General features: G+C 46.6%; 2 protein-coding genes across 2 annotated transcripts; one reads left to right on the top strand and one right to left on the bottom strand.

Annotated features, from left to right (window-relative positions):
* Window positions 1–231: 231 nt before the first annotated feature.
* Window positions 232–1,590, bottom strand: LOC308175292 (D(1C) dopamine receptor; the record flags this gene model as incomplete). The annotated part of the gene is made up of 1 exon (XM_080550217.1): window positions 232–1,590. One exon carries the CDS (start codon window positions 1,588–1,590, stop codon window positions 232–234), a length of 1,359 nt encoding a protein of 452 aa, XP_080406343.1.
* A 2,373-nt stretch (window positions 1,591–3,963) lies between these two features.
* LOC308155387 (TBC1 domain family member 12-like) lies at window positions 3,964–17,570 on the top strand (the record flags this gene model as incomplete). The annotated part of the gene is made up of 13 exons (XM_080528705.1): window positions 3,964–4,481; window positions 8,343–8,466; window positions 11,392–11,516; window positions 12,276–12,358; window positions 12,800–12,917; window positions 13,403–13,509; window positions 14,223–14,303; window positions 14,530–14,624; window positions 15,087–15,158; window positions 15,517–15,645; window positions 16,455–16,564; window positions 16,846–17,104; window positions 17,502–17,570. The coding sequence occupies 13 exons, from the start codon at window positions 3,964–3,966 to the stop codon at window positions 17,568–17,570; spliced, it is 1,890 nt and encodes a 629-aa protein (XP_080384831.1).
* Between the last annotated feature and the right edge of the window lie 864 nt (window positions 17,571–18,434).

The raw sequence follows: 18,434 nt of genomic DNA, 5'->3' as shown, positions 1-18,434 counted from the left end.
TTGAGCGTCAACGTTTTTACATTCCATTATGTTTTGTGAGATGGAACCTTTGTATTTTATGAATTACTAACTCAAAAATGTCAACATTTTAAAAATAACACCACACAGGCATTAATAAACACCTAATGGATCAGATTATGTAAAAAAACTAAATTTTGACAAAAATTGAGATAGAACCTTATAATTCTAACGTCACGAAATGATGAATCAGTCAAGTATAAGGCGACATTCTTATTCATGGATTTGACCAGGGATCGAGTCGCATTCCATAGCTCCCGCAGAGGTAAAAGGCGTTATGGTATCCAGTGAAAGTTCCCCCTCACACTCAAATTGGACAATGTTGGGCAGCAACAGGTTCTTATGGTGACGGGATGTGTCTGACATCAGAGAAACTTTGTCAAACGGTGCATGGTTTATGATCTCCCCTGCTGCGTTGAAGACTGCGTAAGGATTCTGGGCAGAAGCCAAGACCTGCTGCACGTCTTTTTGGAGAGTCGTGTCGTGGTGGTAGGACACCAATTCGTTGCTAAAATTAACAGCCTCCACCGTTGAGCTTGAGCAAATCTTATTACAGCCTAGGATCGTTGTAAAGGCCTTCCTGAAATCCGCGTTGAATGCGTAAATGACGGGGTTCACCGAGGAATTAGCCCAACCGAACCAGACGAATATGGTGAACGTGGTGTCACTTACGCACGGGGGATCGCAGAAAGGCACCATGCAGTTTAAGACAAAAAAGGGGAGCCAGCAACATACGAAAACCCCCATTATAATAGAGAGCGTCTTGAGAACTTTGGTTTCCTTTTTAAACGAGGTTTTCAACGAATTTTCGTGCTGTGCGCAGATGTTTGGTTGTTGGTTCTGTTGCGCTTGTTCCACGGCTCTTTCCAAGGAGGATATCCTCCGTATCTGTTTTTGCGCGATACGGTAAATCCTAGTGTAAGTGGCGATCATAATGACCACGGGGATGTAGAAACTGATCAGGGAAGATGAAATGGCATACGTCTTGTTCAAGTTCGCCTTGCAGTTGTCTGTGTGGTTGGTGAAGTTCGCATCAGCCAACGGTTCCTCCTCCTCAGCCTTGTGCCAATTCAGTTGCACGGGTATGAAGGAGATGAGAATGGACAGTGTCCACGCCACTCCGATCATGATAAACGCAACTCTGTGGGTCATTTTCCGTTCATATTTAAAAGGACTCGCTATAGCCCAGTATCTATCCACGCTTATGATACAGAGGTTAAGAATAGACGCTGTCGAGCACATGATGTCAAACGCGATCCAGATGCCGCAAAACCTTCCGAACAGCCACGTGCCGGTCACCTCCGAGATCGCCTCCCAGGGCATCACCAGGACGGCGACGAAGAGGTCGGACACCGCCAGAGAAATCACGAAAAAGTTCGTCACCTTGGAGCGAAGATGCCTGAATTTAACCACAGCGACACACACGAGCGTGTTCCCCAGGAGAGTGGAAACGATGAGAAGGAATAAAACGCAACCGGTAATAAGCCCGCGCAGCCCGTTATTCCCACCTGCCTCCTCCTCATCTGCGCCCTCCGACCGAACTTGCGTGTCATTTGCTGTAGAGTTTTCCATTTGTAGTTTTCGGTCTTTGATTGACTAGGCTACATCCCTTTTACAGCCAATTTAACACCAAACCACTTCATATATTCGCTCCATGTTGTGTCTATATTCACCACTGGACTGCGGTGTATCCTAACCCATGCGTTACAGAAACGGTCCAAAACAGCCCCTCGATTCGCTCTCTTGTGATAGGCTATGACTCATAGCAGCAGGTGAGACGAACTGGACTTCAGTCTTCAGTCTGGTGAGGTCCATAGTGTCCGCTGCACTTCAGACCTAGATCGAAATAGTTTATTTGAAAAGACAGTATTTTCTAAAGGATTTAGAATTTGCTTGATCTATTTTGAAATCGTTTTCAAAATGTTCAGTAACAGTCAGTAGCCTAGGCTATGTATGTTGGTCTTATTTCACATTTTACATCATTGTATAGAAAAAGTGTAGATATTAAACATGAGGGTTTAATAAAGCTTGTCTGACATTGAGCAGTGGTCTGGCCCTCAAACCTTTTTTGTTTCAACATTATTAACCTTGATATCAATAGTATTGACATATCAAGGTTAAATGGATTCATATAAAAATAAATAATTCTGATATCAAAGTTTATAATATTGATATCAAGCGAAAGTTCATAATGTTATCATAATATTTGTTTTATGTCATAGCATAGGCCTACTTCTTCAGTTTGATATAAAGTCTAGTTGTTCAACTCAAAGACATATCTATTATGTTTTGATTTAATTTAATTATTTAATTTCATTGCACGCGCTCTAGTATTTCTCATCAGAATAAGAAGACGTGTTTTTCATCCCACAGTATGAAGAAACGACGGACAGAACATTTGCCTACGTTCAGTACCCAACATTTGTGCAATGACACGTTCTCACCAGCAGATGTCACTACCAGGCCAACATTTAATGGCTCTCGGGCCCAGAAGAGTTGGGAGAGGAAAGACATGACGTCAGCGACATTTCAAAATGGCTCCTAGCCATGGAAAAGTGTTGCTGCATTTGAAGGGATATACAGATACTGTATCTCCCACGTCTAGTTTAGTCCTGGTTAAACCATTGTGTTGACATAGAAAAAAACTAATTTAAATACATTCTAGCAAGTGTTTGAGGGTCTGGTAGCAAGAGTGAGGTTCAGACTAAAATGGTAGCAAACGCGTTAAAAGAACAACGAGAACTGGGGAGAGCTCCGCCGGAGGAGGTGGCTGCATATCGCTGCGGGATTTTCTGTGCGGAGCTGCTTTTTTAAGCTCGTTTCCGCCGACTGAATGAAATGGAAACAACGGAACATGGACTCGGTTCGGTTCTTGCATTGCCCGGCGTCGATGTCAATGAAAACGAAGAGTCAAGAGGTAAACCGTACGGTGCACAGATCGACCGCAGTATCACCAAGAAGTCTCGCCCTTCTTTGGAAGACAGCGTAAGCAAAGTACGCCCGGTGGATGATGACTCGGGTCAAACGGGGAGGAAGGGTTATGATGTTTATATAGCCAGCAGCAATGGGAGTGTGAATGTCAACGTAGACTCACACTGTTCCGTGCTACCATCGCAGCACGTTCGAGTGAGTGGGAATGAAATAATGCTGGATCTGGTGGCTCGATCTGAGTGTCTTCCAGTTCCAAATCGGATGAAGAATGACGGCTGTGTCATGTCAGACCAACACAGACTCAATGGATTTACTGAGTCATCGGTGGAGCTAATGGTCGGGTTAGGGGGGAGCGGCGGGGGGGTCCTACGTTCCTGCTCAGACACAGCTGCTGCTGCTGCTGCTGCGAGGAGCGCCCTAAGACCAGAGGAGGGGAACGGAATGTTACTGCAGAATCCACTGAACCTCCAGGGAAAGGAAGTAAGGGAGACCCTGGACCCCTGCTCCTCCTCGGGTCAGGAGGAGACCCTGGATCCCTGCTCCTCGGGTCAACCGAACGACGGTTATTATTCACAAGAGGAACCGAGACCACCAAAGCCTCCCCCCTCCTCGTCGCTTTCGCGGTTTTCACGCACGGTGGTCAAGCATCAGTGTAATTGCACTACTTGCACCACCTCCTCCTCGACTGGTTCGGATATTATTAACATCATGACTAACGGGGATATGATGGACAGCCTGTCAAACACAGATGATGACACAGATGATCCTGATGTGTTGGACACTTGTTATTGCAGCCATTTAGACACACAGCCATGCCAAGTACTTGGCAGCCTAGTCAAGGAAGGGGGGAAAGTCAAAGTCGCGAACGGTGGCTTCTTACATATTGTACACGAGAACGATTCAGAAACGTGTGACTTTATTATAAGAAATACAACCGACAATTCAACGAATGTTCCGTTTGATGTCGTGGTGCAGCACGCTTCTTCTGATCAGAGACCGGTCATAAACATCCGGATGTCTCCTTCACCGGAGTCACGTGATGCCCATAGCGGGGGGCTACCAGCGGTGTGTGTGATCTCTCCCGAGGGGGGCGATCGCTCCGAAACCACCAGTGCCAAACTCCCATCTTCTCCATGCCCCCCGTCGACACTCTCACTCTCCATAAACACCAGCCCAGACAGTCCCATGAACACGGGGGGGTCCTCCAGCACTAGAGAGGAGGACTCGAGTGAGTCCAGTCTGGCTGCTAGGCACCACCTTACCCTCAGGACCCCCAGGACTAATAACCCAAACATCGCAGTGTCTCTCAGCTGCGACGCCACCCCTCTCGGCCCACCGGACGGGGGCTTGTTTTTCGGGGGGCCGGAGGAGGAGGGGGGCACCACCACCGACACGTTTGAGCTCAGTCGCCGTCGAAGAAGTGCCCCAGACAAACTTCCTGAGGACGGGTTGGTGGTTCTGTCAGATCCGTCCGATCCGTCGGATCAGGGGTTGATCACCAAGAAGTTCGGAATAACCGATTTTTTCACCAGGTAAAAACCGAATAACCGATTTTTTCACCAGGTAAAAAATATCAAAACAATCAATCAAACGCCTGCCAATATGTTGAAGACCCCCTCCTCACGTTGATTTCCCATAGCCAGCCAGCCAGGGTTGTTGTGAGTTAATAGCCTGGATATTAGTCATGCCCCAGTTAAGTGTCATTGATAGTAAGGGATATGGTTAGGGCTCAATGAGCAATTGCTTAGTTAATCTTCCCCTCAGGGGTTTGACTTTTGATGTCAGACACAGTGTCATTGATACAATGATGATCTGTTTCCAGTAGCTCATTTAGTCCACAGAGCCCATGGCACATCACTAGCCATGCCACTCTGCAGTCAGTGTAGTGAATGTCATGCTGCTGTTTAATGCCATGGCCATGGGGAGGGTTGTTTGTGTGGCAAGCCAGACTAGGTTCCTGTTTTACACTCTTTCCGGCTACTGTTCCCGGGTGGCTGTTAGTGCAGTCTTTGTGTGTGTGTCTGTGTGTGTCTGTGTGTGTGTGTGTGCGTGTGTGTGTGTGTGTGTGTGTGTGTGTGTGTGTCTGTGTGTCTGTGTCTGTGTGTGTGTGTGTGTGTGTGTGTGTGTGTGTGTGTGTGTCTGTGTCTGTGTCTGTGTGTGTGTCTGTGTGTCTGTGTGTCTGTGTGTCTGTCTGTGTGTGTGTGTGTGTGTGTGTGTCTGTGTGTGTGTGTGAGTGTGTGTGAGTGTGTGTGTGTGTGTGTGTGTGTCTGTGTGTGTGTGTGTCTCTCTTTGTGTGTGTGTGTGTGTGTGTGTGTGTGTCTGTGTGTGTGTGTGTGTGTCTGTCTGTGTGTGTCGTTCTTGGCATGCTTGCTAATTGAATTAGCCTACGTCATCCTGCGGTTAATAACTTCCCCATGCAGAGTGACAGGTTGGTTGAACACGAGACAGCTGGGTATTTTGTTTTGTTTTGTTTTCTGCAGATGGCTGATTAAATAGAACCAAAGAAGTAGGAGGAAGAGTATTTTTGATGGCTAGCTATGAATTCTGAGCATGACACAAACTAGAGATTTCCTCTTTAGCGTAGGTCAAGAAAGGAGGTTCCCTTTTTTTAAAACTTTCCCCCCCTACCAATGTCTATCAGTCCCTGACCTTTTTTTGCTGTCTGTGGTTTAAGTTTTTATTAGTAGTAGGCTATTTATTTTTATTATACTGTATGAATGAATGAATGAATGAATGAATGAATGAATGGTCTTTATTGTCATTGATATAGTACAGGTACCAAACAACGGAATTTGGGAGGGGGGGCTCCCCTGGTGCTAGGAAAGAAAATAATTTTTTTTAATTTTTATTATACTGTATGTGTGGATTATACTGTGGATGTTATCACCATGGATGTAAAATGTCTGAGTACTGAGGAAAGTGTCAGTGCGCTCATCGTCCATTTCAGATCATTGATTTGTATTCGTGCGGCCTAGGCTAGCCTAAATTCCCAGTCAGTCAGTATAAAACTCGGTCCGCCTAACAATGCAACACTTCACTATGTAGCAGGCTCAAGCAGTCAAGGTTAATTTCACACGTCTATTAAAACAACAACAACAACAACAACAACAACAACAACAACAACAACAACAACAACAACAGTAGTTTTACCAATGCTCAAATGCAAGCTGAGGCAGTTTTGCCAGGCTGAATGCAGGGCCTCATGAACTGCATCCTCCCCCTGGCATGTTTCCAGCCTGGATCCTGCAGTGGGTGTCGACATGGCAGGTGTGGGCTAGTTTAATTAGAGGGAGATGCATCTGGCAGAGGCTGTTGGGAGTGTTGTCGTGGTGAAAGGAGCCTGTGCAGCTCTGAGAGATGTTTTATTTATGGGGAGAGAAAGAGGGCCACATCGCCTTAGGAGAAGTGCTCCCAACATCAGATCTAGGGATCGGGATTGATAGGATGTGATTGATACTAGCGATGTGCATAACTAAATGTTTTCATATTCGAATAATCGGTGGGTGCTATGAACGAATAATCGATTTTCCCGATGTGTGCCGACATTCACAAAGGCAGCCATGGTTCTTCTGCAAGAAATCACTTAATATCTTAACCGCATAAAAACCCACCTTTTAACGGTGAAAAATCTAATTTATTCTGGTATTAATCCCTCTCAGATTGGGTTGAAGACGCCTGAGCACACAAATATGTTTGGGCAAGATCTGACAACAGGGGCAGGATGAAATGGGAGAGTATTTTGTACAGCATTAATTTTCATTTAGGGTTTCTTAGTCAAAGAAAAAATCTGCTACGCCTGCCTGTGTGGCACTAATATTATTAGCATAGGATATTTACCCTTAGTAGCGGACATGTTGATCGCTTGCAGTGGCACTCGTGCGTAGAGTGTAAAAACATGGCATTTCTGTCATTTTAGCCCATGTTGCGTCGAAAGATGTTTTAACATATTGCTGGAGTTTCCACTCTTACTTGAAATTATCATTTTACAGATGTTACAAGTAGCAATGTTGTAATTCTTTGTGAAATGAAGCTACACTTTGGACCCGCGTTTCTTTCGAGACTCAGCCATGACTCCTTGTTGCAAGTTTCAGAGTTTGACGTCATCATGACGTGCAACTGTCAGCACATGCGCAAAACATGCCGGCAACGATAAGAGGAACCAATAACCTCATAGGTAGGCCTATATGATTCCGATGCATCAAACAATTTGTTACCGGTTCCCAACTGGAACCAGTTCTCGATTCCCATCCCTAATCGAATCAGCGTTTGATACCATTCCTCATTCCATTCCATGCATTACAATAAGCCTGTCCTCCGATTTCTACCTCCACCAGCCTCCCCTCTGGCATGCATAGTGGCTAGCCTACTAGTTAATAATCGTAGCTACCCTACTCACTCACAGCCACTGTTGTTGCTGCTGTACTGGTGAGTGGGATGTCTTCCTTTAAAGATCAGTCTTGTGGCTCTAAAGCTCTTTTGATCGCTGCACTCAGGGTGCATAGCCCTGACCTGAAAAAGACGAGGGATGGGAGAATGTGTTCGCAGTTTCTTTGGATGTTACATTACAAGAACCCTCCCACCCACATGCCTGTAGAATGATTGCTGGTTGTTACGTGTGTTGTCTTTTCCGACCAGGTAGGACTAGTTTACAGAGAGTTGTTCCCTATGCTGGTTTGCATCATTGAAGACAACCTGAAGGAACCTGTTTTTGGAAGCGATTGTATTTGATTGGTTTTCAGTCATTGGTTTTGGTGTTGACGTGTCACAAGGCGTCACCCAGTTCAAACGGGTCTCCACCCCTTTGTGTAGCTACTTCCTGCAAAGGATTTCCCCAGGTTTTCGTAACTAAGAAAGCCTGATCTCAACAAGGTTACAGTAAGGCTAGTACTGTATTGATCAGTAGAAAAGCTAGTTTCCTTCATTGCTCTTTAGAGTAGTCTTACAGGTCCTTCATGAAGATCCTTCAGCAAACACAGACCTTGGGGTATATGAGAAACGGAGAGATGTTTACTTTGCCGAAATGTCTCAGAACCAGTGAAGTGCAAACAATCCTGGCCTCACCGTTCCACTCCCCTGCGCTGCCCCAGACAGACACAAGACAATATTTTCTCTCATATCTCTCTTTGCGGCAAAAGCTGTGTGTGTGTGTGTGTGTGTGTGTGTGTGTGTGTGTATATATGTGTCCTTTTCCTCCTCCACCAACCAACACATCTCCTCTTTGATCCCCCCCCCGTTTTCACTATGTACTTTCTGCAGTTGCCCTCTTCTCTCTCTCTCTCTCTCTCTCTCTCTCTCTCTCTCTCTCTCTCTCTCTCTCTCTCTCTCTCTGTCTGTCTTCCTCTCATTTAATTTTCACCTCTCTCCCTCTCTCTCTCTCTTCCTCTACCCTCCAGGAGCCTATTTTCTAGGAAGCCCAAAGAGCCCAAGCCACCTTCCCAGAATGCACCGGGGTGGACGTTGTTTGGGAAGAGCCCCTCGAGGGAGAATGCTGCTAAAGACTCTGAGCCCATCCAGCAGGTTAGCTCTCTCCTCACCCAACCGCCACCCACAGGAGTCCTGCCCGTGCTTATTGAAAAACCTGCACTCACAAGGGGGTTGTTGCTTTTCCAGTTTCTACCCAGGGCTAAGTTCCCCTGAAGGCTTCCCAGCACAAAGATCATCTTATCTTACTTATATCTTATATCATCTTACTTATATAGTGCTTTTCTACACACAAAGACGCTTTACAAACTGAAATATCGAGTAATAATAAAAAGAAACAAAAGATAAATAAAAGAAAGTATAGGGGTCTAATTCATTTTTAGATTACTAAATCTAAATCCAACCAAATCTTTGTAGGACAATCTACTCTGTGTGCTGCAATTACAACTAGATTTCGGGCGGCGAAGCGGCGAACAAGCAACGCCAGCGTCCTCTCTCTCAACCGGCATTTTAAGATGAAAGTCGATGGACAAAAGAGGATCTTTAGTGCTGTTATGAAGCTTTCGGGAGAAACTTCCGGGGGGTTGTCCCCCCTTCTGTCAGTAGAAGTCAACTCACTCATGATGAGGTCATGGAAGGAACATGTTCACTTTCCGATGTTGTGCTGCTACTGGTGCTGATGGTGGCAGTGGGGGTAGGAGCAACAGGTGTGTGTGCGTGTGCGCAATTAGTTTATACCTCGGGCGGGGTGGCTGGTCATTTGCAGCTGAGGACCCAGCTGGCGGCTCTGTGCCCCCTTCCACACCTCCCCCATCACCCCCCAATCCCCACTTCAGCATGCATGGCTGTGTGTCAGCTGGCAGTGACTGTGCCAGGCCGTCTACCCACTGGCCCTGTTCCTCTGTCTGTTGTTGACCACGGGCATTAGAATTCCATGGGTGTTAGAATTCCTGCCATGCACACCACAGGTGGTACTTCCTATAAGGGCACACAGCCACACACCCACACACACACACACACGCATTCACACACTCGCTCGCGCACACACTCTCTCATGCATACACATACTCACAGAGGATCTCTGTGTCAGTGTGATTTTAAGTAGCAGTCACCTGAGGTTGAGTGCTACAATTCAAGGCTCAATGATTAACAACCATTTGGGCCCAGTGGCAAACAACCGTCAGACATTGACAAAATGGGTTTTTATTTGTGTCCCATCAGGAAGATAACCCAGACACTCTATAGCCTATGACAACTCCAGGGGTACGGACGTTGTCATTTTCTTTTTAATAAGTCACATTAAGGTTAATTTACGCTTTGTCGATCGGCACTGTCGACAACTGTCAATCTGAAACTGAAAGGAGAAATGGCGTCTAGTCAACACTTTTGTGTGTCCCGTGGGGTGTCACACACTTTATTATGTCACTGAAGCTGTCATAGATCGTCTAGTGACGATAGTCACTCTCCCCGTCTCATCGGTTGTGCATGGAACTACTGTGTACAGCTGAGGACAACACTTTGACCCCCATAAATGATCATGTGAGCGCCACCACCATTACTGCAGGATGATCGGGCACTCACTTCACTAACTATGGTGGCTGTAAGGGCCCAATCCTAACGTGAGCATCACAGATAAAATAACTCCATTGGGCACTGCAGGCAGTGAGAGAAAAACCTCAGCTCATCCAGACTAACTTCCTGAGAGAGAAAACTGTTGTCCTGTAGCTGACCCCGGTCGGTGAATGACGTTTTTATTGGACACACACACACACTCTCTCTCTCTCTCCCACGCGCATCCATATACACACACACACACGCGCTAGGCAGAAGACGCCGAGACAAAGTGGACACTATTCCAACTCTAGAATGTCTTCCTCACCCTCTGCTGCCCACTGCTGCCAATGGAGGGTGCAGAGATGGATGAGCCATGGGTGATGGCTGAATGTGGCAGTTGTTTAGGTTGAACAGCAGCAGAAGTGGTCTTCTATACGGCGCAGCGCAGAACAACTCATCTATTGACGCACAGAAGGAGTGGGGGGACAGTGTAGGCTCCCCTGACATCCCGTCCATACATCATATGCATATGATATCATAAATCATGTTTATTTATCATATGCACAGGACATTAAACAGTATAATGAAATGCTTTGGGCGAGTGACTTCTCAACAGTGCAGTGAACTATAATGAGGATAGGAATCAAATATAAGAGTACTGTAATAGCAATACACAATATACAATCAATAGTACTAACAGTGAAACAATACGTGTACTGTAGCATCCATCCATAGACGATCTCCATATTATTGATTTGGAGTATGGAAAAAAACAGCTGCGTTTTTAAGCATGTTGACATGAATTACACGAACATACATTTATAGTTGGTTGTGTATATTTTAGAAACACCAGGTAATTACATTCCGTCTGAAGCGCTATTCGCCAATTAAACACTACTCACCAAATAAACACAGACTCACCAAATAAACAAATCTCATCTCATTAAATGAAGCAGCCCTCCTGTTCCTTGTTGGCCACAGTGCTCCGCATCAGGCCGACCAGCTGGTGCACATTCACCACCAGGAAGGACCTAAGAACCAGGGGAGGCTGGGGGAGGTAGAAACCGGAGGACAGGCTACCATTCCCTATTCCATTCCATGCGTTACAGTGTGCCTTTCCTCCGATTTTCTGCCTCCACTGCTAAAAAACAGTGTTTGTCCCTCCTCTGTTTGGAAAATGAGCACACAGCTAGTGGCCCTCAAGACTGAGGTCTAAAAGGCAATAAACCCGCAGGCTGATTCTATTATTTTGTATTATTTATTTTACTATTATTATCTCTCTACCTGTATACAAATAGATGTGATATTGGAGTTGATGAAATCATCATGTCTGTCTGTTTATCAATTGTATCCTATTTCACTTGTAACCCATAAGAAACATTTATTTTTATTTATTTTTTTACTTGTAATTTGTCCAAACATACTCCCTTAACACCTGTCCCTTGTCCCTGTCCTGTGTGGGTGTAGGAGGACCAGGCGACAGGGGGGGCAACAGCCTCCGGCCCCCAGGCCCACTTCCCCGCAGGGCGGAGGAAGAACCTGGAGTTTGAGCCTCTGTCCACCACAGCTCTCATACTAGAGGACAGGCCAGCGTGAGTATCACCAACTACATGTCCCAGAGTGCACTGCCTCTGTTTGTGCACAGGCAGGGCCAACAGAGCCCAACAGGCCAGTTTGGCGTGTTATACATACACTCTGTCCCAGTGCAATGCGTCTGTTTTGTTTATAGTGCCAGTCAGCTTGGCTATGGGTTTGTTTACGAAAACTACCACCAGAGCCCTCATACAGTACAGGGAAGGGGAAGGGCTGTTTCCTGGCTGGAAAGCATTCAAGTTACCTCATCACAATGCAAGCCGTTCATAATAATTGTTACCTCATCGTAAATGCTCCAAAAAGCAAGAACATGCCACACCCTAGTTTGGTGAGCTGCAGGGGTGGCGGGTGAGACTGAAAAGATAAGGACACTCTCACTTAACACTAGAACAGCCGTGAGGTTGACCTGTGAGTAAAGAAAAATGTTTCTAATTTCAAAATTTCTAATTTCAGGACCCTCCTTTCATGACTTTTCCTAGATATGTGCGTTCTACCACCCAGTATCCTTACATTTTCAAAATCACATCAGGATAAGCTAAGTACTATTAGTATTTCTGTGTAGGAAGCAGGTTAAGCTACAAGCGGCCAACTAGTGGTCGTTGTGTGTAAATAGCAGCTTGAGAATTGTAAAGAGGCGGCTCTTTTAGTAGGTAAAAAGGCACGGCTGTTCTAGTGTTGGGCAACGTTAGGGCTGCAAGCTGCTGCCTGGAGGGTTTCAGCGGTCCCAGGGCTGATCCCTGCTGTGTCCCTCTGACCAGGAGTCTTCCTGCCAAGTCAGTGGAGGAGGCCCAGCGCCACAGGCAGGAGTACGACGAGATGGTGGCAGGAGCTAAGAGGAGAGGTACCATATGGAGCTATACTATACTACACACACACACACACACACACACACAGTCTTTCTCACTCACTCACTATTTTACACACACACACACACACACACACACACACACTTTCACAGACACACACACACTCACTCACTCACTCACTCACACACACACACACACACACACACTCTTTCTCACTCACTCACTATTTTACACACACACACACACACACTCACACACACTTTCACAGTCACACACACAGACACACACACACACTCACACACAGACACACACACACACACTCTTTCTCACTCACTTACTATTTTACACACACACACACACACACACTTTCACAGTCACACGCACAGACACACACACTCACTCACACACACACACACACACACACACACACACACACACTCAACCCAACGCCTTCCCCTCTGCCGTCTCTCTACCAGAGATGAAGGAGGCCCAGAGGAAGAAGAGGCAGATGAAGGAGAGGTACAAGCAGGAGGAGAGCATCGCTAACGCCATGGTGGTCTGGAACACAGAGATCCTGCCCAACTGGGAGAGCTTGTGAGTACACCTTCCATATGCCCCACGTTGTACATGGAGTCCCCACGTTGTACATGGAGTATACCGCCGCACGTCTGTCTGCTGTCCACATGACTTCAGTTGGACTGAAGGGAGCTTGTTATGTGTGCAGCAGGGCAGGCTGGGGGAGGTAGAAATCAGAAGGCAAGCTCATTGGGATGCATTCTGTACCCCTTTTGTACATAATACTGAACAACATCTATAAAGCCACAAATATAAAGTTTGAGTGCAAATACAGCGGGTAAAAATAAGATATAATACAATACCAGTCATCTCTGATTCTGCTCACTCCTTCTTCGTGCAAATCTTACACACAGCCTCGTCAAGATTTGCTGGCTCGCTCTTGTCATTTGGTCAGAACCCGAAATGCTTACAAATTCCAAAAATCGAACAGTTGATTAGATTGGTTGTATGGCTAATAAAACAGTGTTTGTTTGTTTGTTTGTTTGTTTGTTGTCCTGTGGCAGGCGTAACACGCGGCGGGTCAGAGAGCTGTGGTGGCAGGGTCTACCCCCCAGCGTCAGGGGCAAGGTCTGGAGCCTGGCCATCGGCAACGAGCTCAACATCACCCCCGGTAGGACACACTACGTAAAGGGATGATTCACCCCCAACAAATAAAAAAGAATCATTTCTTACTCTCTCACATACCTTGTCTGTTGACCCAGTGGTGACACAATCACTGTCATTCTGAGGCTATTCGTTTAACATGGATTCTCAATCTAACCCTAACCCAAAAACGAAAAGTAACCTTAAAGTTGCTTTAATTACGTTTCTTATTTGAATAACCTATTTCTGCAATACTCTATTTTACGACAATATGAGTAGATTTAGGTATGTAAATGCAAAGCTACATGCTACGTGTCACTGTGCAAATGCAATGAGCGGCGCTTCACAGATGGTCAACGGTCAACATACAACATCTACGGTATGTGAAAGACTAAGAAAGTATGATTTTTGGTTGAACTATCCATTTAACAGACCCTGTATACATTGTTTTATGGACACAACTGAACAGAACATGCCTTCAGCTCATGAGGTGCTCATGGGGCGCTCTGACCTCACAAAAATCGAATTTGCTCCAAAATCCTACAAACAGAATACGCCCACATAGCCTCCTACCCATACTCCCCACAGCGGTCAGCAAACACCGTGTTATTAAACTGCTCCAATTATCCTGACAGCTCCAGGCCTACTGCCTACACTACCTTTCAGGTAACCACGGCGACTTGTAAGAGAAGGGAAACAGTCAGTCAATGGCAAAGTCACGTTTTTTTCCTGTCTTTGCAGAGTTGTACGAGATATTTCTGTCCAGGGCCAAGGAGAGGTGGAAGAGCTTCAGCGAGACCAGCTCGGAGAACGAGACAGAGGGTGGGTACCATGACAACCCAAAAATAATCCGTTGTCGGCGCAGGAACAAAATCCCGACACACACACAGAACACGTCTTTTTAGCTTTGTTTACCTCCCTAAGGGTGTACAACAGGGTTCTACTGTGCTGTTTCTCTCAGATAGATCAGAAACAAGTAGATTCTGTTGGCCCTGATGGTTGGCAGACTTGTGTTTTTAAATGTGAATTATTTTGTTGTTGATGTTAGACTGCGGCGTGTCGCTGGCGGACAGAGAGTCCAGTCTGGACCTGATCAAGCTGGACATCTCCAGAACCTTCCCTTCTCTGTTTATATTCCAGAAGGTACGTCTCTCGTCTGTCATCTCCCCCCTTACCCTTTCATTGGCCTTCCACGGAAGTCACTGTTGTTGTTGTGGGTGTGTGGGTGGGTGGGTGTGTGTGTGTGTGTGTGTGTGTGTGTGTGTGTGTGTGTGTGTGTGTGTGTGTGTGTGTGTGTGTGTGTGTGTGTGTGTGTGTGTGTGTGTGTGTGTGTGTGTGTGTGTGTGTGTGTGTGTGTGTGTGTGTGTGTGTGTGTGGGTGGGTGGGTGGGTGGGTGGGTGGGTGGGTGGGTGTGGGTGTGGGCGTGGGCGTGTGCGTGTGCGCACAGTATTGTAAAATGTTCATTGTCAGCTTGATGTTGTCTTTTAATTTCCAGGTCATTGGCTGGTCTGCTGGTGCTGTAGTGTGTTCTGCTGCAGGGGCTTTTCTCTGTACCATACTTATACCTTTCTCTCTCTCTCTCTCTCCCTCCCTCCCTCCCTCCAGGGCGGGCCCTATCATGACCTCTTGCACAGCGTCCTGGGGGCCTACACCTGTTACAGGCCAGACGTGGGCTATGTGAGTATCAAGACCAACTCTGACGCCTGACCCGAGTGAAGCTGCTCTACCTGTAGCCTCATTCCCAGACACTTCTGCCCCCAAATGCGCGAAGGGTCTGGTGGACCAGCATGTGTCAAACTTGGCCTACATTAAGCCGATAGAAAGAGTGTCAAAAGGGCGCATAGTCATTGACTTTTACTCTGCATCAATTCAGTAAATCCACTCCACCATAGGCCAGGTTTGAGTCGTTGTGATCCCAGGCTTATATGAGCTGTGCTCAATGGCCTGGGGATGAGGTTGCTCTCTGCCTGTAATCGTGGGTGCGGTGGTGTTGAACATGTCCTGATCCCAGACCTGTGTTTCCTGCGTGTCCCAGGTCCAGGGCATGTCCTTCATCGCCGCTGTGCTGATCCTGAACCTGGAGGTAGCGGACGCCTTCATCGCCTTCGCCAACTTGCTCAACAAACCCTGTCAGATGGCCTTCTTCAGAGTGGACCATGACCTGGTACTGGAAAACACACACACGCACATTTTAAATGCTTTATTTATGTCCACATACATGTACAATTCTAAAGGACATAAATACTAACAGTGCATTTTGATATCATGGAAACAATCTGTTACAGTAATGCTGAGCCAACAACCAGTTCTGCCACACACAGGATGTTATTCACACCAGATGATACCAGTGGGTTGACAGATACAGTATCAATACTGTAAAACAGACAGTATCCAGCTCATGGGTACAGGAAGCACCGCCTTCTCCATATTGAGCGGCTACCAATAACAGCGGATACTGAGCAATATTTTGCTAACTGTTTGGCCCTTCTCTTAGGTAGACCAGCCATTTGAAGGCCTCTAACAACAGACTTATGAACATGGCCCAGGCTGCCAAATATGAAAACTAAAAGTTGACATCTGTAACCCAGTTGTGATATGGCCTGCTCCAGCCTGCTCCAGCTGTTGGTATTTTAAGATTTTGGTTAAAAAGGCTTCCTCTAGGCTATGGTCAAAGGTGCAGCCAACTTCTAGAATAAGCACCTCTCTCTCCTCACACGCACGGACACACACACACACACGCACGCGTGTACATTCTTGCTTTCTCTGTTCAAATGCCTGAGTGTCTGATAGTTGTGTCTGTGTTGACAGTTCTTACCATTAATCTGTCACATCATGGTTTCGGTGTCCAGCGAGCGTTGTTATGAACATCTTTCATTGTTTTATCTCGTTTTGTTGTTTAAAACGGAACACTTGTGGATAGTCCCGATCCCTCCACACAATCCCTCTGACTCCCCTCGTCTCTTTGTTCTTCAGATGTTGAAATACTTTGCTGCTTTCGAGGTGTTCTTTGAGGAGAACCTCCCCAGGCTGTTCAATCACTTCCAGGTCAACAACTTGACCCCTGACCTCTACCTTATAGACTGGTAAGTGTGCTGTAGGGGGGGGGGGGGGGGGTAGGAGACTTGTCACTTAGAGAAATGACAACTGGCGCTGTGTTTAAGACACAAGGTGTCGCTGCTCTTTAGTTGTTCTCCCTTTCCCCCCCCACCCCTCTCTCTCTCTCTCTCTCTCTCTCTCTCACTTTCTCTCTCTCACACACTCTCTCTCTCCCTCCTAATAATTATTTTCCCTCTCTCTCACTCTCCCTCTGTCCCCCTCCCAATCGTCCTTCTGTCTCTGTCTGTCTCTCTCTCTCTCTCTGCAGGATCTTCACCCTGTACAGTAAGTCGTTGCCGTTGGACGTGGCGTGCCGCGTGTGGGACGTGTTCTGCCGGGACGGCGAGGAGTGTCTGTTTCGGACGGGCCTCGGCATCCTGAGGCTCTACCAGGAGGTTCTGCTCCAGATGGACTTCATCCACATGGCCCAGTTCCTGACCCGCCTGCCTGACGACATGGCCCCCGACCCCCTCTTCAGCTGCATCGCCGCCACCTGCATGGTCAGCAGCAACCGCAAGTGGGCTCAGGTGGGTTCGGACCCGGGCGCCTCACTGGGACCGGGGCAACAGACTCTGTATGTTGGGTGGAAGATGCAGGATGTCATGGAAGGAACGCTTACAGTACCTAATACCTGTCCTGTTGGTTTAAGATCAGGGATTAATACCTGTCCTGTTGGTGTTAGATGAGTGATTCCACCAGGGAAAGATGTTTGTTTTATATACCGTTACTGTTTCCATTCCCTGCATTACAATGAGACCGTCCTCCGATTCCCCCGCTCTAAGTCCTCCATGGTGAGTCATTCTTGCGGGAAAGGAGACCGACAGGATAATGATAGGACTGATAGGTCCTCTGTACTCTGCCTCCACTGGGACCCACAGAAGGTGAATTTTGTATTTCATGATGTGTTTTATTTATTTCCTTTAGGTCTTCTCTGCTTTGAAGGATGGGAACAAGGAAATGGACAAGAACCACAGTCCAGCTCTCAGAAGCTAATGGTTTACACACACACACACATAGAGGAGCATTAATGAATCTCTTGCATATATGAAACAGGCTCGTACCAAACAGGAGGAGACACTACAGGGGGTACCGTAGTAACTAAAGACGGCGTCAGCAGTTCTAACTTAACCGCTGTTTGAATGTCAGTGCAGTAGAGAAGCATCTGTGGATGATCAAAACCAGATGTGTCGCTCGGCTTAGCTAAATAGACGTCAGGCCTGTGAAGATGTTCATGTCGTCGGTATTGAGTCACTTGGTAGGAGGAGTCGACCCCCCCCCTCCCCTCCCAGCTCCAGACAACACTCCATTGGTTTGCTTTCACAACTTTTTTTTTGTATCTGCAATCTCATCCCTACCTCTCTTAACACACACACACACACACACACACACACACACACACACACACACACACACACACACTACTACTACACTACACCAGCATCAGAACAGGCCTTAAGTGGACCATGAAGCCACTGGCTCCACCATGCAGTCTGCTCAGATACACACAGTATGTGTTTTACTATCAGACTGTACAGCTGATGTTTGTCCATTTTTTTTCTTTTTATGGTATACCAAAATTCCGCCATGATAAAAGTGTTAATAATGTGAACTCGATGTATATGAGCTTACAGTATACTCATGTATGGTATACATACAGTATGTCGCTCAGATGTTTTCAAAGGGGTTTCGGTATCAGTGACGCTCAGATTTAGACACAATCAAGAACATGAAATGAAGAGATGAAATGTTTGAAGTGTGAGTGAGTGGATCAACAGTAAGTGCTCTTGACCATGTGGTGATATCAGTGTAAAAGGAGGCGAAAAAACTACTTTTGAATTAAAAGTGCAATAGTGATCT

The sequence above is a fragment of the Nansenia antarctica genome (assembly GCF_963989245.1).
Source record: "Nansenia antarctica genome assembly, chromosome: 1".
Taxonomy (NCBI): Eukaryota; Metazoa; Chordata; class Actinopteri; order Argentiniformes; family Microstomatidae; genus Nansenia; species Nansenia antarctica.
This window is presented reverse-complemented; position numbering and strand designations above follow the sequence as displayed.